The sequence below is a fragment of the Megalobrama amblycephala genome, linkage group LG1, assembly GCF_018812025.1.
Source record: "Megalobrama amblycephala isolate DHTTF-2021 linkage group LG1, ASM1881202v1, whole genome shotgun sequence".
Taxonomy (NCBI): domain Eukaryota; kingdom Metazoa; phylum Chordata; class Actinopteri; order Cypriniformes; family Xenocyprididae; genus Megalobrama; species Megalobrama amblycephala.
In genome coordinates this window covers 61,775,958-61,790,478 of record NC_063044.1, presented here as the reverse complement: position 1 = coordinate 61,790,478, position 14,521 = coordinate 61,775,958, and the positions used below count along the sequence as shown (strand labels likewise).

Genomic DNA, 14,521 nt, shown 5'->3' with positions numbered 1-14,521 from the left:
AGTTTTTAGGAAAATGTATTAAATATCAACCTAAAAGTTGATGTCAAAATATGGCTGTTAATATCACATTAGATCATTTTGTCATTGATCAAATATATTACTCAAAATATTTCAGAGCAATGTTTTCTTTATTTCCTTAATATTATTTATAATTTATTAAGAATTATTTAAGGGAAGGTGGCAGAGCAGCTATTTGGGAAATTCTGTAGCCAGAAGACCTCCATCCATTCATTGATTGGCTGATTGTCTTAATTCAGTAAATCTTGACGTAAAAACATTTGAAATTGGAGTCAGATTAAACAAGCAGCTAAAGTAAAATTGAGACTAAATTCTAAAATTAAGTGAACTTCACAGGAGCGCTGAAAAGACCTACACACATTATACCTTCACCAGACCACTGGATTCTGTCGTTGGAACGACAGCTGGTCCTTTACGATTGGAAGATTAAAGTTTCAGGGACATATGCAACTAATTTATGCAAATGCGTCAAAATGATCGTAATTGTCATGATCACCGTCTGCTCCTGTCACTTCCCGGACTACATTCCCCATCATCCTCCCTGCCTATCACCTGCACTCACTCCACCAATCACTAACACTAATCACCACACCCAGCTACAGCTCATTACCAGGACTATAAAGGACTTTCACACACACCACCTCACCGCAAAGTCTTGTTAACTTTGGTTGCATTTCTGAGCATTTATTATCCTGTCTGTTCTCGTTCCTGCCTGTTACCCGTTTTCGACCCGTTGCTGCCTGCCTTTGATCCTTGCCTTGTATTCTGTTCTGTGATTGATATCTGCCAGCCCTGATCTACTGCCTGTATCTTGACCACGATTCTGCCTGTCCCTTGCTGTTCCTGTTTGCTCCCGTTTGACCCTGCCTGTACGACCACGCTCACTTTAATAAAAGCTTTGCACTTGGATCCCTGCCTGAGTCTCACCTTCGTTACAGTAATGTTTTGTAGCAGTTGACTATCACAACAAGTCTCAATTTTATGATCCTTAAATTCATATTTCTCTCTTTATTTTGATTTACTGAAAACGAAATGACTTTTTTTTTCTTTCATTTCAGACCTGATTGAAGTGAAGGAGGAGAGTGAAGAACTGAGTGAAGTGGAGGAACATCAAGACAAACCTGGAGAAAAACCTTTGAGTCGCTCAAAGACTAAAAAGACATTTCTAAAGAAAAGAAGAGCCAAGAAATCTACAACCTGCACTCAGTGTGGAAAGAGTTTCTCAACCAAATATAATCTTAAGGTTCACATGAGAGTTCATACAGGAGAGAAGCCGTTCACATGTAATCAGTGTGGAAAGAGTTTCTCAACCAAACAACATCTTAAGGATCACATGAAAGTTCACACTGGAGAGAAGCCACGCACATGTGATCAATGTGACAAAACATTTCTTAGGTCATCAGACCTGAAGAGACACCTGAGAGTTCATACAAAGGAGAAGCCACATTCATGTTCTGTGTGTGGAAAGAGTTTTTCACAGCTGCAATATTTAAATGAACATCAGAAAACACACACTGGTGTGAGAGAGTACATGTGCTTTGAGTGTGAGAAGACTTTTACTATAGCAAACAGTTTAAAAAAGCACCAGAGAATTCACACTGGAGAAAAACCTTACAAGTGTTCACACTGTGACAAGAGATTCACTCAGCAATCATCTCTGAAAACACATGAGAGGATCCACACTGGAGAAAAACCTTACAAGTGTTCATACTGTGACAACAGATTCAGTCAGTTAGCACATCTGAAAACACACGAGAGGATCCACACTGGAGAAAAACCTTACAAGTGTTCACACTGCGATAAGAGATTCAATAAGTCATCAACTCTGAAATCACATGAGAGGATCCACAGCAGAGAGAAGCCGCACACATGTGATCAGTGTGGAAAGAGTTTCTCTTTTAAAAGTCACCTGAAGATACACATGAAGGTCCATGCAGTGAAGGGCCACATCACCGCAGTCTGAAATGAAGTAGTTCATTTTTATGTGCTGAACAAAAAAATCTCCTCTGTGTAAGTTAGCCACAGCCAAATCTCTCCTCTCCAGCTATAGTTGGCACTATGGGCGACAAGTTTTATTTATTTATTTATTTTTGCAGTTACAAAACGTCTTTTTGTACCTGCATCAGCAAATTATTCACAAAAATTTTAAGCAAACAAGTTTAACCCTTTAACGACCCAGTGGTCCGCTGGTGGGACGATAGAGTGTTATAAGGTTAAACAAGTTGTTTTTTTAAATGAGGAGTATGCCATCTAACTACTCTTTTATTATGCTTGCAGTGCGTCGGTTAAATGAATTGCGATATTAATTTAATATTAAAAGTAGCATAATAATAACAATAATTTAACAGCCCTGTGTGCCCATCCGCTATACGCCACTGTGAAGGGATAAACGGTGTTCAGGCACGGCATCAAAGCCATTACCTGTTTAATCCAAATCCACATCGTGGACTGTTCAATATTCAGTACTGCAATGTCTGAGTCTCTCCAGTCACATGATGTTTCTCATTTGTTTTCAGTCGGCACAACAAAGAAACTTTTACTAGACTGTGGACTAGCTTTGCTCTCTGAACAGTGGCAGCCTGCAGCTGAATTTTTGTGATCACCGAAGCCCCAGGTATACTTCGGCCGTCCGCATTTGTGAATTTGACATTCATAATTTGTCACACCCCGTCCGCATGCAGCCCAAATTTCGAGACCATGCAGATGGTGCACATGCAACAGCACATGCGCAAGCAAGACGGAAGAGCCCACTAAGTGTTGTTCTGTTCACAATACGCAAACAGTACTGAGCACAATGTGCAGTCGTCAAAGAAGAGTGTAAAAAGCGATTCAAAAACAAGACAAACTCAGAGGCATGCTTTCCCCATCGTTTTTTAATTCCTGCTCTCTTGGTGCCCAGCGAATGTCCCATTGATGACATGATATCTGTTAAGTTATGTTTTCCCTTGTACTTACGAGGTTTTGTGAGTAACGCGATGTTTGGAGGATTCTGGGAGTTTGCGCAAGGTTTTCTTGTTACTGTGTAACTGGTGTGCAAACGAGATGAGTAAAAAAAGTTACCGCTTAAAACAAGTCTGTTTATTGAGTCAACAATGGTAGCAGAGGATGGCTGCTGCTGGTAACTACAAAATTCCGCCGCCATTTGACAAGAAGACGTCCTATGAAACCTGGAAAAATGAGATTGAAATCTGGAGATTAGTTACCGATCTGGACAAAAAGACGCAAGTGCTAGCTGTTACCTTGTCGCTAACAGGAAGAGCGAGGGAAAATGCGCTCAAGATTCCCGCTGGTGATTTGAATGCTGACACCGGTATGTCCGCCCTTCTGGAGAAACTAGACTCTGTTTTTAAAAGAAGAAAAGGATCGCCAGTATGAGGCGTACACGGAGTTTGATCGCATCACCAGAGAGTGCGGTGTGTCTGTGGTGGACTACATTGTCGAGTTTGAATGCAGGTACAACAGGCTACGCAAATTCAAAATGGAGCTCCCAGATGCCGTGTTAGCCTTCAAACTGCTGGATACGGCCGGACTCAACATAAAAGACAAACAGTTAGCACTGTTAAAGTGACAAAGGATGAAGAGCAAAAAGGTGAATATGATTAGTGCAACGTCACTCTGTTTTCTAATGAGACTCTGACACAGATATCTTCATGGTGGAGGCTTTGGGGTCAGCAGTGATTGACACAGCCTGCACAAGAACAGTGTGTGGAGAAAAATGGCTGGAAGATTACACTAGTGGGCTGCCACAAAGTGAGCTACACAAAATAATTGGTGAAATTAGTGCAAGACCATTCAGGTTTGGTGATGGCAAAGTTGTTTATTCCACAAGAAAAGTGATCATACCAGTAAAGATAGGTCAGACCAAATGCAAAACAGAAACTGAGGTTGTTCCAGCTAACATACCAATGCTTTTAAGCAAGGCCTCACTGAAAAGGGCAAGTGCTGTGTTAGACATTGCACATGATAAAGCAACAATGTTCCAACAGCCTGTTAAACTTGAACTGACATCTTCTGGACATTATTGTGTGAACCTGAGAGATGAGAAAAATCAGGACAATAAGGAGACTCAAAGCGAAGAGGAGATTCTCATTGTTCGAGAGAACATGACCACAAAAGAAAAAGAAAAAATCCTTTGGAAACTACACAGACAGTTTGGACATGTCTCAGTTGACAGATTGCAGAAGTTGCTCACCTGCTCAGGCACTCCAGACAAAGAAAGCGGCACCATTCTCCAAAACATTGTAAAGAACTGTGAGATGTGTACCAGGTACAGTAAGCCAAAACACAAGCCAATCGTTGGTCTACCTATGGCCTCAGATTACAACGAAACTGTGGCTATTGACTTACATGAGCTTGACCACAACGTGTGGTATTTGCATTCTATTGACCACTTTACCCGCTTCAGTGCTGGGAGTATTGTCACAACGAAAAACCCCAAAGAGATTGTGAAGCAGTTGTTGGGGAAAATTTAATCACAGAAAAAGATTTTATTTTTGAGTTCACACAGAAGTCAATATCTGTTTCAGCTATGCAAAACACCTCTCTGAGCTCAACAGACAAAGCGTCTGGGGGTAACGATGGGACATCCAAACTGAGAGCTTTCCCGAACCAAGGGTGTCGGATCATTTAAATAAGTTCTAAGACAGAAGGGGGACCATTGTGTTTCTTGCTTTTTAATTTAAAATAGTCTGAGACAAAAGGGAAGGCCATTTGTGGGCCATTTGTGTGTGTGTTTGTTACCTACATCCTGTATGGAAAAGTACTGAGGAGAGTTGCTCAGACATTTGGAGTATAAATGTTTGTGGGCTCCTTTGTGTCCTTAGTTCACACTCGGGGCAGACATTGTATGGTTGTGTCGACTGTGGACTCTTTCTTGCAAGAAATAAATTCTTTATAAAGTGAATTCTCTTAAGGTTTGTCTCTTACTAGTGATGTCAGCTAATTAATTTTTGCCGCAACAATTTTGGTGTCAGAAGTGGGATTCCTTGGACGGACCTTCTGGACCTGGAGAGCACCGGTGACCTGCAATCCTGACCCAAGTCAGCCCTAACCCCGTTAGATTCAGGGACGAGGGACCGACGCTGTGTAGGTCCAGGAGGACGACCACTGGAATCAAAAGAAAAACGAACCTGAGACGGCAACGGGTGATTCTGGTAAGAGACAAACTTGGAAAATTCAGGGGGGAAAATCTTTTATAGAATTTGGTTAAATTGAAAATTGAATTGATAGGGATAAACCATAGGGGAGGTCTGAATCTGTGGCAAATGCAGCGTGAATTGATGTTTTTTACGAGGTAAAAAAAAAAAAAAAAAAAAAAAAAAAAACCAAAACTGAAATCACGTGGGCGAATAAGGGGGACTGAGTTGTGTGCAGTCCGGGGACTGAGTTGTGTGCGGTCCCGAATAGGGCGCTATTGAGAGCGTCCGCCCGGCTGATCTTGGGTGAAGAGATCAGATCTGTACGGAGACGTCCAACAGATTAATAGCGCGCGCGCAAAAAAGCCACAGAATCAGACTGCCAATATGGGGAAATCCCAAAGCAAGCTAGCTGAATACGAGACACCGGTATTTTGTCAAATGAGAAAATTATATGGCCAAAGATGCATGCAAGATATAGAAAAGTTGATCAAATATCATGATTTCCCAAAAGAAGGAACTCTTAGTAGTACAAGGTTGAAAACAGTAAAATTGTCGATCGAAGAAGGGAGTGACATAACAAAGGGTTGTGCAAAAAAACATGTATGTGGGAAATGTGAGAAAACAATTAATTGCTGGGTGGAAGAGGCAGATAATAGGGAAAGAAGAATGTTAAAGAAAGAAAAGAAAAGTGAAGAAAAGGCAACTGTGCCTCCACAGAATGAGATTACTATTACTAACACATCTTATGCTTGTGCTTTTCCACATGAAACACCGCCGAGCTACACAATTTATCCCAATGCGGAGCTCCAAGGCCTGAAAGTGGACCCCGATCTCGACTGCTCTCCGTTCCCACCGAACCAACCAATTCTACCAGCCAAACCAACTCCAGCTCCCCAGCAGAGAGACGGGGGAGCACGCGCCGCTGAGCTGAGAGAAGAGGGAGCACGCACAGCTGAACAATCAACAGAAGGAGGAGCATGCGCAGCTGAGCCAACAGCAGAGGGGGCATACGCAACTGAAAGCTTCCGGGGCAAAGAAACACTGCCGTCCGGAAGGAGAAAGAGACTAGCGATCAGGAAGACGAAGCAAAGAAAGAAAGGTGCACGATCATATGTTTTACGTTCCAACACACACGCACAAGCCAGAGCGCTGAAGTCAGACGGGGACTTTGATCTGAGTTCTGATACCCTCTCAGAAAGCGACGAGGAAGAGGAAGAGGAAGAGGAAGAATTCGAGATCTCGCGCCCAGAGAAAAGGAAAAACCGGGTGAGCATCACAGCACCTATGGTGGAGGTTATGGGAGTAAATTCAATAGAATTAGTATACCGCCCTTGGAATTTAACCGACATGAAAGAGGCGATGGCCCACCTGCCGAATCCTGACGACGCAGGGGACCGTTTTGCCACCGAACTGATGACATTCTGCCAAGAGTTCAGCCCGACGCTGAATGAACTGAAAAGACTCATGATGGCAAAACTGGGAGGAATGAACTGGCACAAGATAAGCGCAGAATTACCAGCAGTGGATCACAGACGAAGTCACGTTAACTGGCAACATGCTTCAAACGACGGATATCGAGCAGCTGTGACGGGACTGACTGAGACTGTGAGAAGAGCATTTCCAGCACGCATCGACATGTCCAGAGTGAGCCACTGCCGTCAAGAACCAGGTGAGAGCGTTCAAGTTTACTATGAGCGACTCTATGGTGTGTTTTGCAAGCACAGCGGGTTAAAGGAACCAACAGATCGTGGCGACAGACCAACCACGTGGGAAAGTTATTTGGCGAACAGCCTTTTGAATGGACTGAGACCTGAAATTTCCCAAGCCGTGAAACACAGCTATATTGAATGGACTGAAGGACGAGTGAGCACCATCATGAAACATGCCTTGCACGCAGAAGATGAGCTGAGGGTAAGGAAGGAAAGGCCAAGAATAAAAGAATTGCAGTTGGCAGCTGTGCAAAGACCGCAAAGATTCAGTTCGAACGAAAGAGGAAGGAGAAGAGGACGATTCAGCGGGAACAAAGGAGGACACAATTCAGACAAAAATGGCTGTTATCTGTGCGGAGCTGGCGATCACATTATTCGTGAGTGCACAAAATGCAGGAAGTGCAAAATGGACGGACACTGGGCAACAAACTGCCCTGAACTGCTAAAGGCTGACTGAGAAAAAGGATGCGGAGAGCAGGAGGAGATCGGGTGGACCACGGCCAAGGATGCAAAAACCGCCGCAAAGGGAAGTACACGTTTACTAATATCACACACACACACGCACACACACCTGAACACATGCACTGATAATGCTCTCCGCAATGAAAAAAAAGCTTGCACCTCTTTGTGTGTTTCTGAAACAAACAAAGAAGATTTTGACAAATGTTTGATTATGTATAGCAGTAAGGGATTTTTAAACATGCCTGAATATCCCCTGCTAGTTGAAGGGACAATGATTTCATTTTTGGTAGACTCAGGGGCGACCCGATCTGTTTTGCGACCATGTGACTTGCCATGTGAACCAGCGCTAACAAACAAAACGCATGGTTCTTTGTCTGTATCAGGACATTATATAACAGAACGGTTCACTGTGCCATTAAAGTGTGAGACAGAAGGGGGCCACGTGCTGAAGCATGCATTTTTAACTTCAAAAACATGCCCAGTACCCCTTCTGGGCCGAGATTTAATGTGCAAATTAAATTTGGTAATGGTTGCAGATCCCTCGGGCATTGTAGTGAAAGAGGGTGAGCAAATGTATTTGAAAACAGAACCAAAATGGGTTTACAAATGGCACATAACCGAAACTGAGTGGGCAAAAACAATCTGTGAATTGGGGAAAAATAGAACACTGTCATTTGGTACAGATTTTATGATGCCTGACAATTTGCATTGCACGTCACATGTCGTAACAGAACGAGATCAATTTTATGAAAAACAATGGTTTGAACAAAAAGAAGACACTTTGAAACTTGATCAAATGTTTTGGACTGAGAAAATGTGTGCGATTTCAGTAGGCTTATCAGAAAAACAGCTTCCTCTCTATTTGATAGCAGGAGAGTGTGTGCCACACATATCAATTTCAAAGAAAAACACACAGGCCTGGGGTGACATGGGAATGTTTGTGAAGCACTGTGTTGAAACAAATGACTGGGAGAAGGTCGATGAGACTTTAGAGTACAGTAAGAAATTGAGGGCTTTTAAATCTGATTGCAAGCATGAAATTGAGGTGAAGCGAATTTTAACCGCTGTTGACAAACACACATATGAAAATGACTGTATGACAAATATTTGTGCTTTGGACATACACCCTGCGCTGGCAGAAGTGCCTGACGAGTTGTGGGCAAAGCACAAGTATGATGTGGGACTGATTAAAGGATGCGAACCGGTGATAATTACTCCCAAATCTGATTATAGACCTTGCCAACCACAATATCCATTAAAAACTGAGGCAATTTTGGGCATAGAACCAGTTTTTGAATCATTGTTAAAAGAAGGCGTAATTGTTCCATGTGACACCTCACCGGTGCGTACTCCCATCTTTCCTGTGAAAAAGATTAGAGATAAGGGTCAGCCCACTGAATGGCGTTTTGTGCAGGACCTGCAAGCTGTGAATTCAGCTGTCAGAGCGAGAGCTGCTACAGTTCCAAATCCCTACACAATCTTGTCACAAATTCCACAGAGCGCCACATTCTTTTCAGTGGTAGATTTGGCGAATGCCTTCTTTAGCGTACCAGTGGACAAAGACAGTGCATATTGGTTTGCATTTAATTTTAAAGGGAAAGGGTATACTTTCACAAGATTGTGTCAGGGATATTGCGAATCACCAACAATTTACAATGAAGCACTCAGACGAAGTCTTGAAAATTTGACTCTGACACCTGGATCAGCTTTGCTTCAATATGTTGACGATATTTTGATTTGTGCAAAAGATGAAACAACATGTGTGAAAGACACTGTGACCTTGCTGCAACATTTGGCACAGGAAGGTCACAAGGTCAGTAAACCTAAGCTACAATTTGTAAAAAAACAAGTCACATTTTTGGGTCATATAATATCTGCAAACAGTAAATCACTGTCTGGAAAACGAGTGCAGGCAATAACTGAGGTACCAAAACCAACCACAAAGAAACAAATGTTGTCATTTTTGGGGATGTGCTCTTATTGCAGAACATTCATTCCCAATTATGCGATTCTTGAGCAACCCCTGAGAGCACTGACAACAGGGAAGGAATTGAAGTCATGTGATAAGATTAATTGGACGGGGGAGGCTGAGAAGGCTTTTGCCGACATGAAAGCGCAGCTCGCCACAGCCCCCACATTAGGCCTACCTGTACCAACTAAACCATTTGTCCAAATGGTTGATGAAAAAAATGGGTTTATGTCTTCTGTTCTTTTGCAGCTACATGGAGACAGAATGCGACCAGTGGGTTATTTCTCTGGCAAATTAGATCCAGTAGCAGCAGGCCTGCCGCACTGTCTGAGGGCCGTGGCAGCTGCTGAACAGGCTGTGATGGCCTCTAGAGAATTTGTGGGGTATTCTGACGTGACATTAATGGTTCCGCATGCTGTTTCCATGATTTTGCAGGAACAGAAGACTTCACATTTGTCAACAGCACGATGGCTGAGATATCACACAATTTTGCTGGATATGCCAAACATCACAGTGAAGCGTTGCACAGTGCTGAATCCTGCCACTCTCCTTCCAACAGAGGAGGATGGGGAGGAACATCACTGCTGTTTGACTGCACTCGAACAGATATGTACCCCACGCCCTGACCTTTCGGACACACTGCTCGAAAACAGTGAGCATATCCTGTTTGTGGATGGCTCTGCGTTCAGAGATCCACAGACAGGCCTGAACAAAGTTGGTTACGCGGTGACCACTGAATTCGAAACATTGACATCTGGCACATTGCCATCAAATTTTTCAGCTCAAGCGGCAGAGCTCGTAGCCCTGGCAGAAGCATGCAAGCTCATGGAGGGTAAAAGTGTAACGATTTACACAGATTCACGATACGCGTTCGGGGTTGCGCATGATTTTGGGGCTTTATGGAAACATAGAAATTTTTTGAAATCTGATGGCCGGCCAATTCTAAATGCTTCTCTTGTGTCTACTCTTTTAGACGCAATTCTCTTGCCAAAACAACTTGCTATCTGTAAATGCGCAGCGCATACTAACAACAAAGATTTCATTTCAACAGGAAACGCAAGAGCAGATATGGCTGCGAAGGCCGCGGCAGCACGGCAGTCAAAGGAACCAGAATGCATTTTATTATCTGAAACTAACAGAAATGCTTTGACTTCTTTACAGAGTATGCAGGCGTTTGCTACAGTAGCGGAGAAGAACCTGTGGAGACGTTGTGGTTGCAAACTTGAGAATGATGTGTGGATGAGTGTGGATGGCAAGCCTTGTTTACCCCGACATTTTTTCTCTCATTATGCTAAATGCCTCCATGGGCGTGACCATGGAGGCAAAGGGGCTATGGTAAGACAAATGAAAGACATGTGGTTCACGAAGGGCTTTACAGTGGTCGCTGAAAATTTTTGCAACAGATGCGTCATCTGCAACACACACAATGTGGCGAGAGGAGTGAAAATGCCCCTAGCATCTCAACCAGCATCAGAAGGCCCATTTGAGTATCTCATGATGGATTTCATTGAATTGAGTCCGTGTGAGGGAAAGAAATACTGCCTGGTGATGGTTGACATGTGGTCAAAGTGGGTTGAAGTTTTCCCCACCTCCAAACAGGATGCAGCAGCAGTGGCCAAAGCCCTGCTGACTGAAATAATTCCCAGATGGGGAATTCCAAGAAAGATAAGTTCAGACAACGGAACACACTTTGTGAACGAGGCAATAAAACAAGTGGGTCAGTTTTTGGGAATAGATATGAGAACACATTGCAGTTACCATGCTTCTTCAGGGGGGGCAGTGGAACGTGAAAACGCAACAATCAAAAACAAATTGGCAAAATGTTGTGAAGACACTGGTCTCACATGGATAAAAGCCTTGCCTATTGTGTTAATGTACATGAGAATGAGAAAAAGAACCAGAGTAAATTTGAGCCCGTTTGAAATTGTTTTTGGACGACCGCCATTCATGGGAATGGAAGGGGGTAAACAACAGCTGCCATCCACAGATTTGTGTGAGCACAATATGCTGAATTACTGCAAAGAAATGTCTTCTCTGTTGTCTGATGTCTGCGTGCAGGTGAAAGCTGCTCAGGGGAAACCGGCTGAGACTCCCTTGCACAACATCAAGCCAGGAGATTACGTGGTGATAAGGGACCTGAGGAGGAAGAGCTGGAAGGCGAAAAGGTGGTTAGGACCATTTGTCGTGCTTCTGACGACACACACCGCCGTCAAGGTAGCTGAGAGAGCGACGTGGGTGCATGCGAGCCATTGCAGAAAGGTCCCACCAGTGATCGGGGAGGAGGAGCCGAGAGGAGAGGAGCAGGAGGCACACGTCTGTGCGGGTAGAGATCAAATATAAACATCATTTGCCGTTATCATCTCAAGAGTAGAGACCCTGGCACAAAGTGGTGCTGAGCCAACCAGTTTTTTTTTTTAAAGAAAAAGCACATCAAAGACTAATCTTCCTCACACGTTCTGGACGTACAACTGTGCGATCCATTTAGCCAACTGTAAAGAATGGAGCAAGTGAGACCATGGCACCGGTTTCAAGTGCCCGGAATGTGTGGCATAAAGGTAACCACGTGCATACTGACTTTATTCAGCTTGGTGATGAGTAAACCAGCACCACAACAAGTGAAACCACCTGTTATACCAGCATTTGAACCTGACATTCCCAGCTGGGATGAAACAGTGTGGATGGGAAATGAAGGAGTAGGAAAAGGGGGAACAAAACCGGAAGTGGACAAGGCAATGACAAAATGCCAAGGGAACAAAGCCTGCACTCTGGCACTGCTGCAGAAACAGGAACTGAAGATAAACACCAGCTGCTGGCTTTGTCTGCAAATGTCTCACGCCTGGAAGACAGTACCATTGACTGTTGCAACAATAAATGAGACTGGCTGTCTGATCCCAAAGCAGATGACGGAGGTGCTTAGAGCTGCAGCAGACATCGAGCAAGGGAAGATTCCAACAAAACATCCAACATCTGCCTGCAAGAGAACACAACGGTATAATCACACAGACATGTTGATTCCACCATTGAGAGTGATGCATGTTCAAGGAGATGTGTGCGTGTGCTCACAGAGACTGAAGCTGAACGTGAACACAGGATGGTCTGACTGCAGAGTCAGAATTGACATCAAGAATTCAACGACAGGGAACTGCACAGCCGTAATAGACGGTATCACAACAGACTTTACCTGCCCGTTTAGCAAACCAGGTGACACTTCACCTGCGGCAGTTTGGGTTTGCGGTGACAGAGCATATCATTTCATGCCACAGAAAGACTGGACAGGTTGCTGTTACCCAGCCTTAATGAATGTGGGAACATCTGTGTATTTTCCGGATAATGAAAAAGGAGAAAAGACCAGACAGAAAAGAGATATTGTTTCTGAAATAGGGACATTGCCAAACCATTACAATGGTTATGTCTTGTCAGATCCGTGGACAACACCTGGGGCAAATGTGGGCTGGTCTATTTTTCTGGGGGTGGGAACAGCAGTAACGATAAACAAAATTAATGGATTAGCATGGAGTGTGTTAGCTTTAGCCAATAGCACCGAACATGCCATGACAATGGTGAATGAGGAAATGAGACAGATCAGAGATGCAGTTATTCAGAACAGACTGATTTTAGACATGCTCACGGCAGAAAAAGGAGGAGCTTGCAAAATGTTGGGAATGTCATGTTGTTTTCACATTCCAGATTACAGTGACAACATCACAAACATCATAAACCATATGAGAGCAGCTGTAAGGGAACCTGAGAAAGCTGATGATTCATGGTTTGGGTGGATAACAAATCTGAGAGTTTGGGGACACTGGCTATGTTACACTGTATTGCCAATTTTTGCAATAGTGGTACTAGTATTGCTATGTTTACCATGTATTTTTCAGTGCACTTCCAGCATAGTACAGAGAATGGTGAAGACCAATATGTCTCAGCAAATGGGTAAACTAACTGTTTATGACGATTACAATGAGTGGATGAGCGAATTTGATGAGATGTTTAGCGAAGAGACACCTAAAACAAATTAGGGGATTTTTATTTATTTATTTTTTTTTTTTTTAATTATTATTTTATTTTTTTTTTTTTTGTATTGTTTTGTTTGTTTTTTTATTATTAGGGAACCCAGATATCTAAATGTTTCTTTATTTACAAATTTAAGAGAATGATCATTTATACAAAAAATCAGAAATGAAGAGTGTAAATGTGATGAGTGACTTAAATTAGCTTGTTTTATTATTACTTTTTATTACCTTTTAAATACCTTTATAATTGTTATTTTTTATTTATTTTTTTCTTATTCTTATTATTATTTTTTTTTATATCTACACATTTTAAATTTTCCTTGTGAGTTATCAAAGAATGATAAAAGGGGGAATTGTTGGGGAAAATTTAATCACAGAAAAAGATTTTATTTTTGAGTTCACACAGAAGTCAATATCTGTTTCAGCTATGCAAAACACCTCTCTGAGCTCAACAGACAAAGCGTCTGGGGGTAACGATGGGACATCCAAACTGAGAGCTTTCCCGAACCAAGGGTGTCGGATCATTTAAATAAGTTCTAAGACAGAAGGGGGACCATTGTGTTTCTTGCTTTTTAATTTAAAATAGTCTGAGACAAAAGGGAAGGCCATTTGTGGGCCATTTGTGTGTGTGTTTGTTACCTACATCCTGTATGGAAAAGTACTGAGGAGAGTTGCTCAGACATTTGGAGTATAAATGTTTGTGGGCTCCTTTGTGTCCTTAGTTCACACTCGGGGCAGACATTGTATGGTTGTGTCGACTGTGGACTCTTTCTTGCAAGAAATAAATTCTTTATAAAGTGAATTCTCTTAAGGTTTGTCTCTTACTAGTGATGTCAGCTAATTAATTTTTGCCGCAACACAGTTCATTCACTGTTGGATCAGTGTTCATGGTCCTCCGCACAGGCTGTTCAGTGACATTGGAGGTGAATTCAATAATGAAGAAATAAAGGACATGGCTGAAAAGTTCAACATTGAGATCAAAACAACTGCAGTTTACAGCCCATGGACCAATGGGCTTTTGGAAAGGCATAATCAAACTCTCACTGATATGTTGCTGAAAGTCAAAAAGGACAACAACTGTGACTGGAGAACAGCAGTAGATTGGGCACTAATGGCAAAGAACTCTATGCACAATGTACACGGGTACAGCCCCTACCAACTAGTGTTTGGAATCCAAACTTGCCCTCCATGCTCATTGACAAACCCCCAGCC

At 42.8% G+C, this 14,521-nt stretch overlaps 2 protein-coding genes across 2 annotated transcripts in view; both read left to right on the top strand.

Annotated features, from left to right (window-relative positions):
* Positions 1-14,521, top strand: part of LOC125278251 (zinc finger protein 850-like) — a 301,964-nt gene that overhangs the window by 984 nt on the left and 286,459 nt on the right. Inside the window, exon 2 of the mRNA XM_048207242.1 lies at positions 1,077-1,939. Within this exon, the coding sequence (XP_048063199.1) occupies positions 1,077-1,939 (863 nt within the window). The remainder of the gene's footprint in view (positions 1-1,076; positions 1,940-14,521) is intronic.
* Positions 7,539-13,230, top strand: LOC125278241 (protein NYNRIN-like). Its single transcript, XM_048207199.1, has one exon. The coding sequence runs from the start codon at positions 7,539-7,541 to the stop codon at positions 11,634-11,636; it is 4,098 nt and encodes a 1,365-aa protein (XP_048063156.1). The 3' UTR covers positions 11,637-13,230.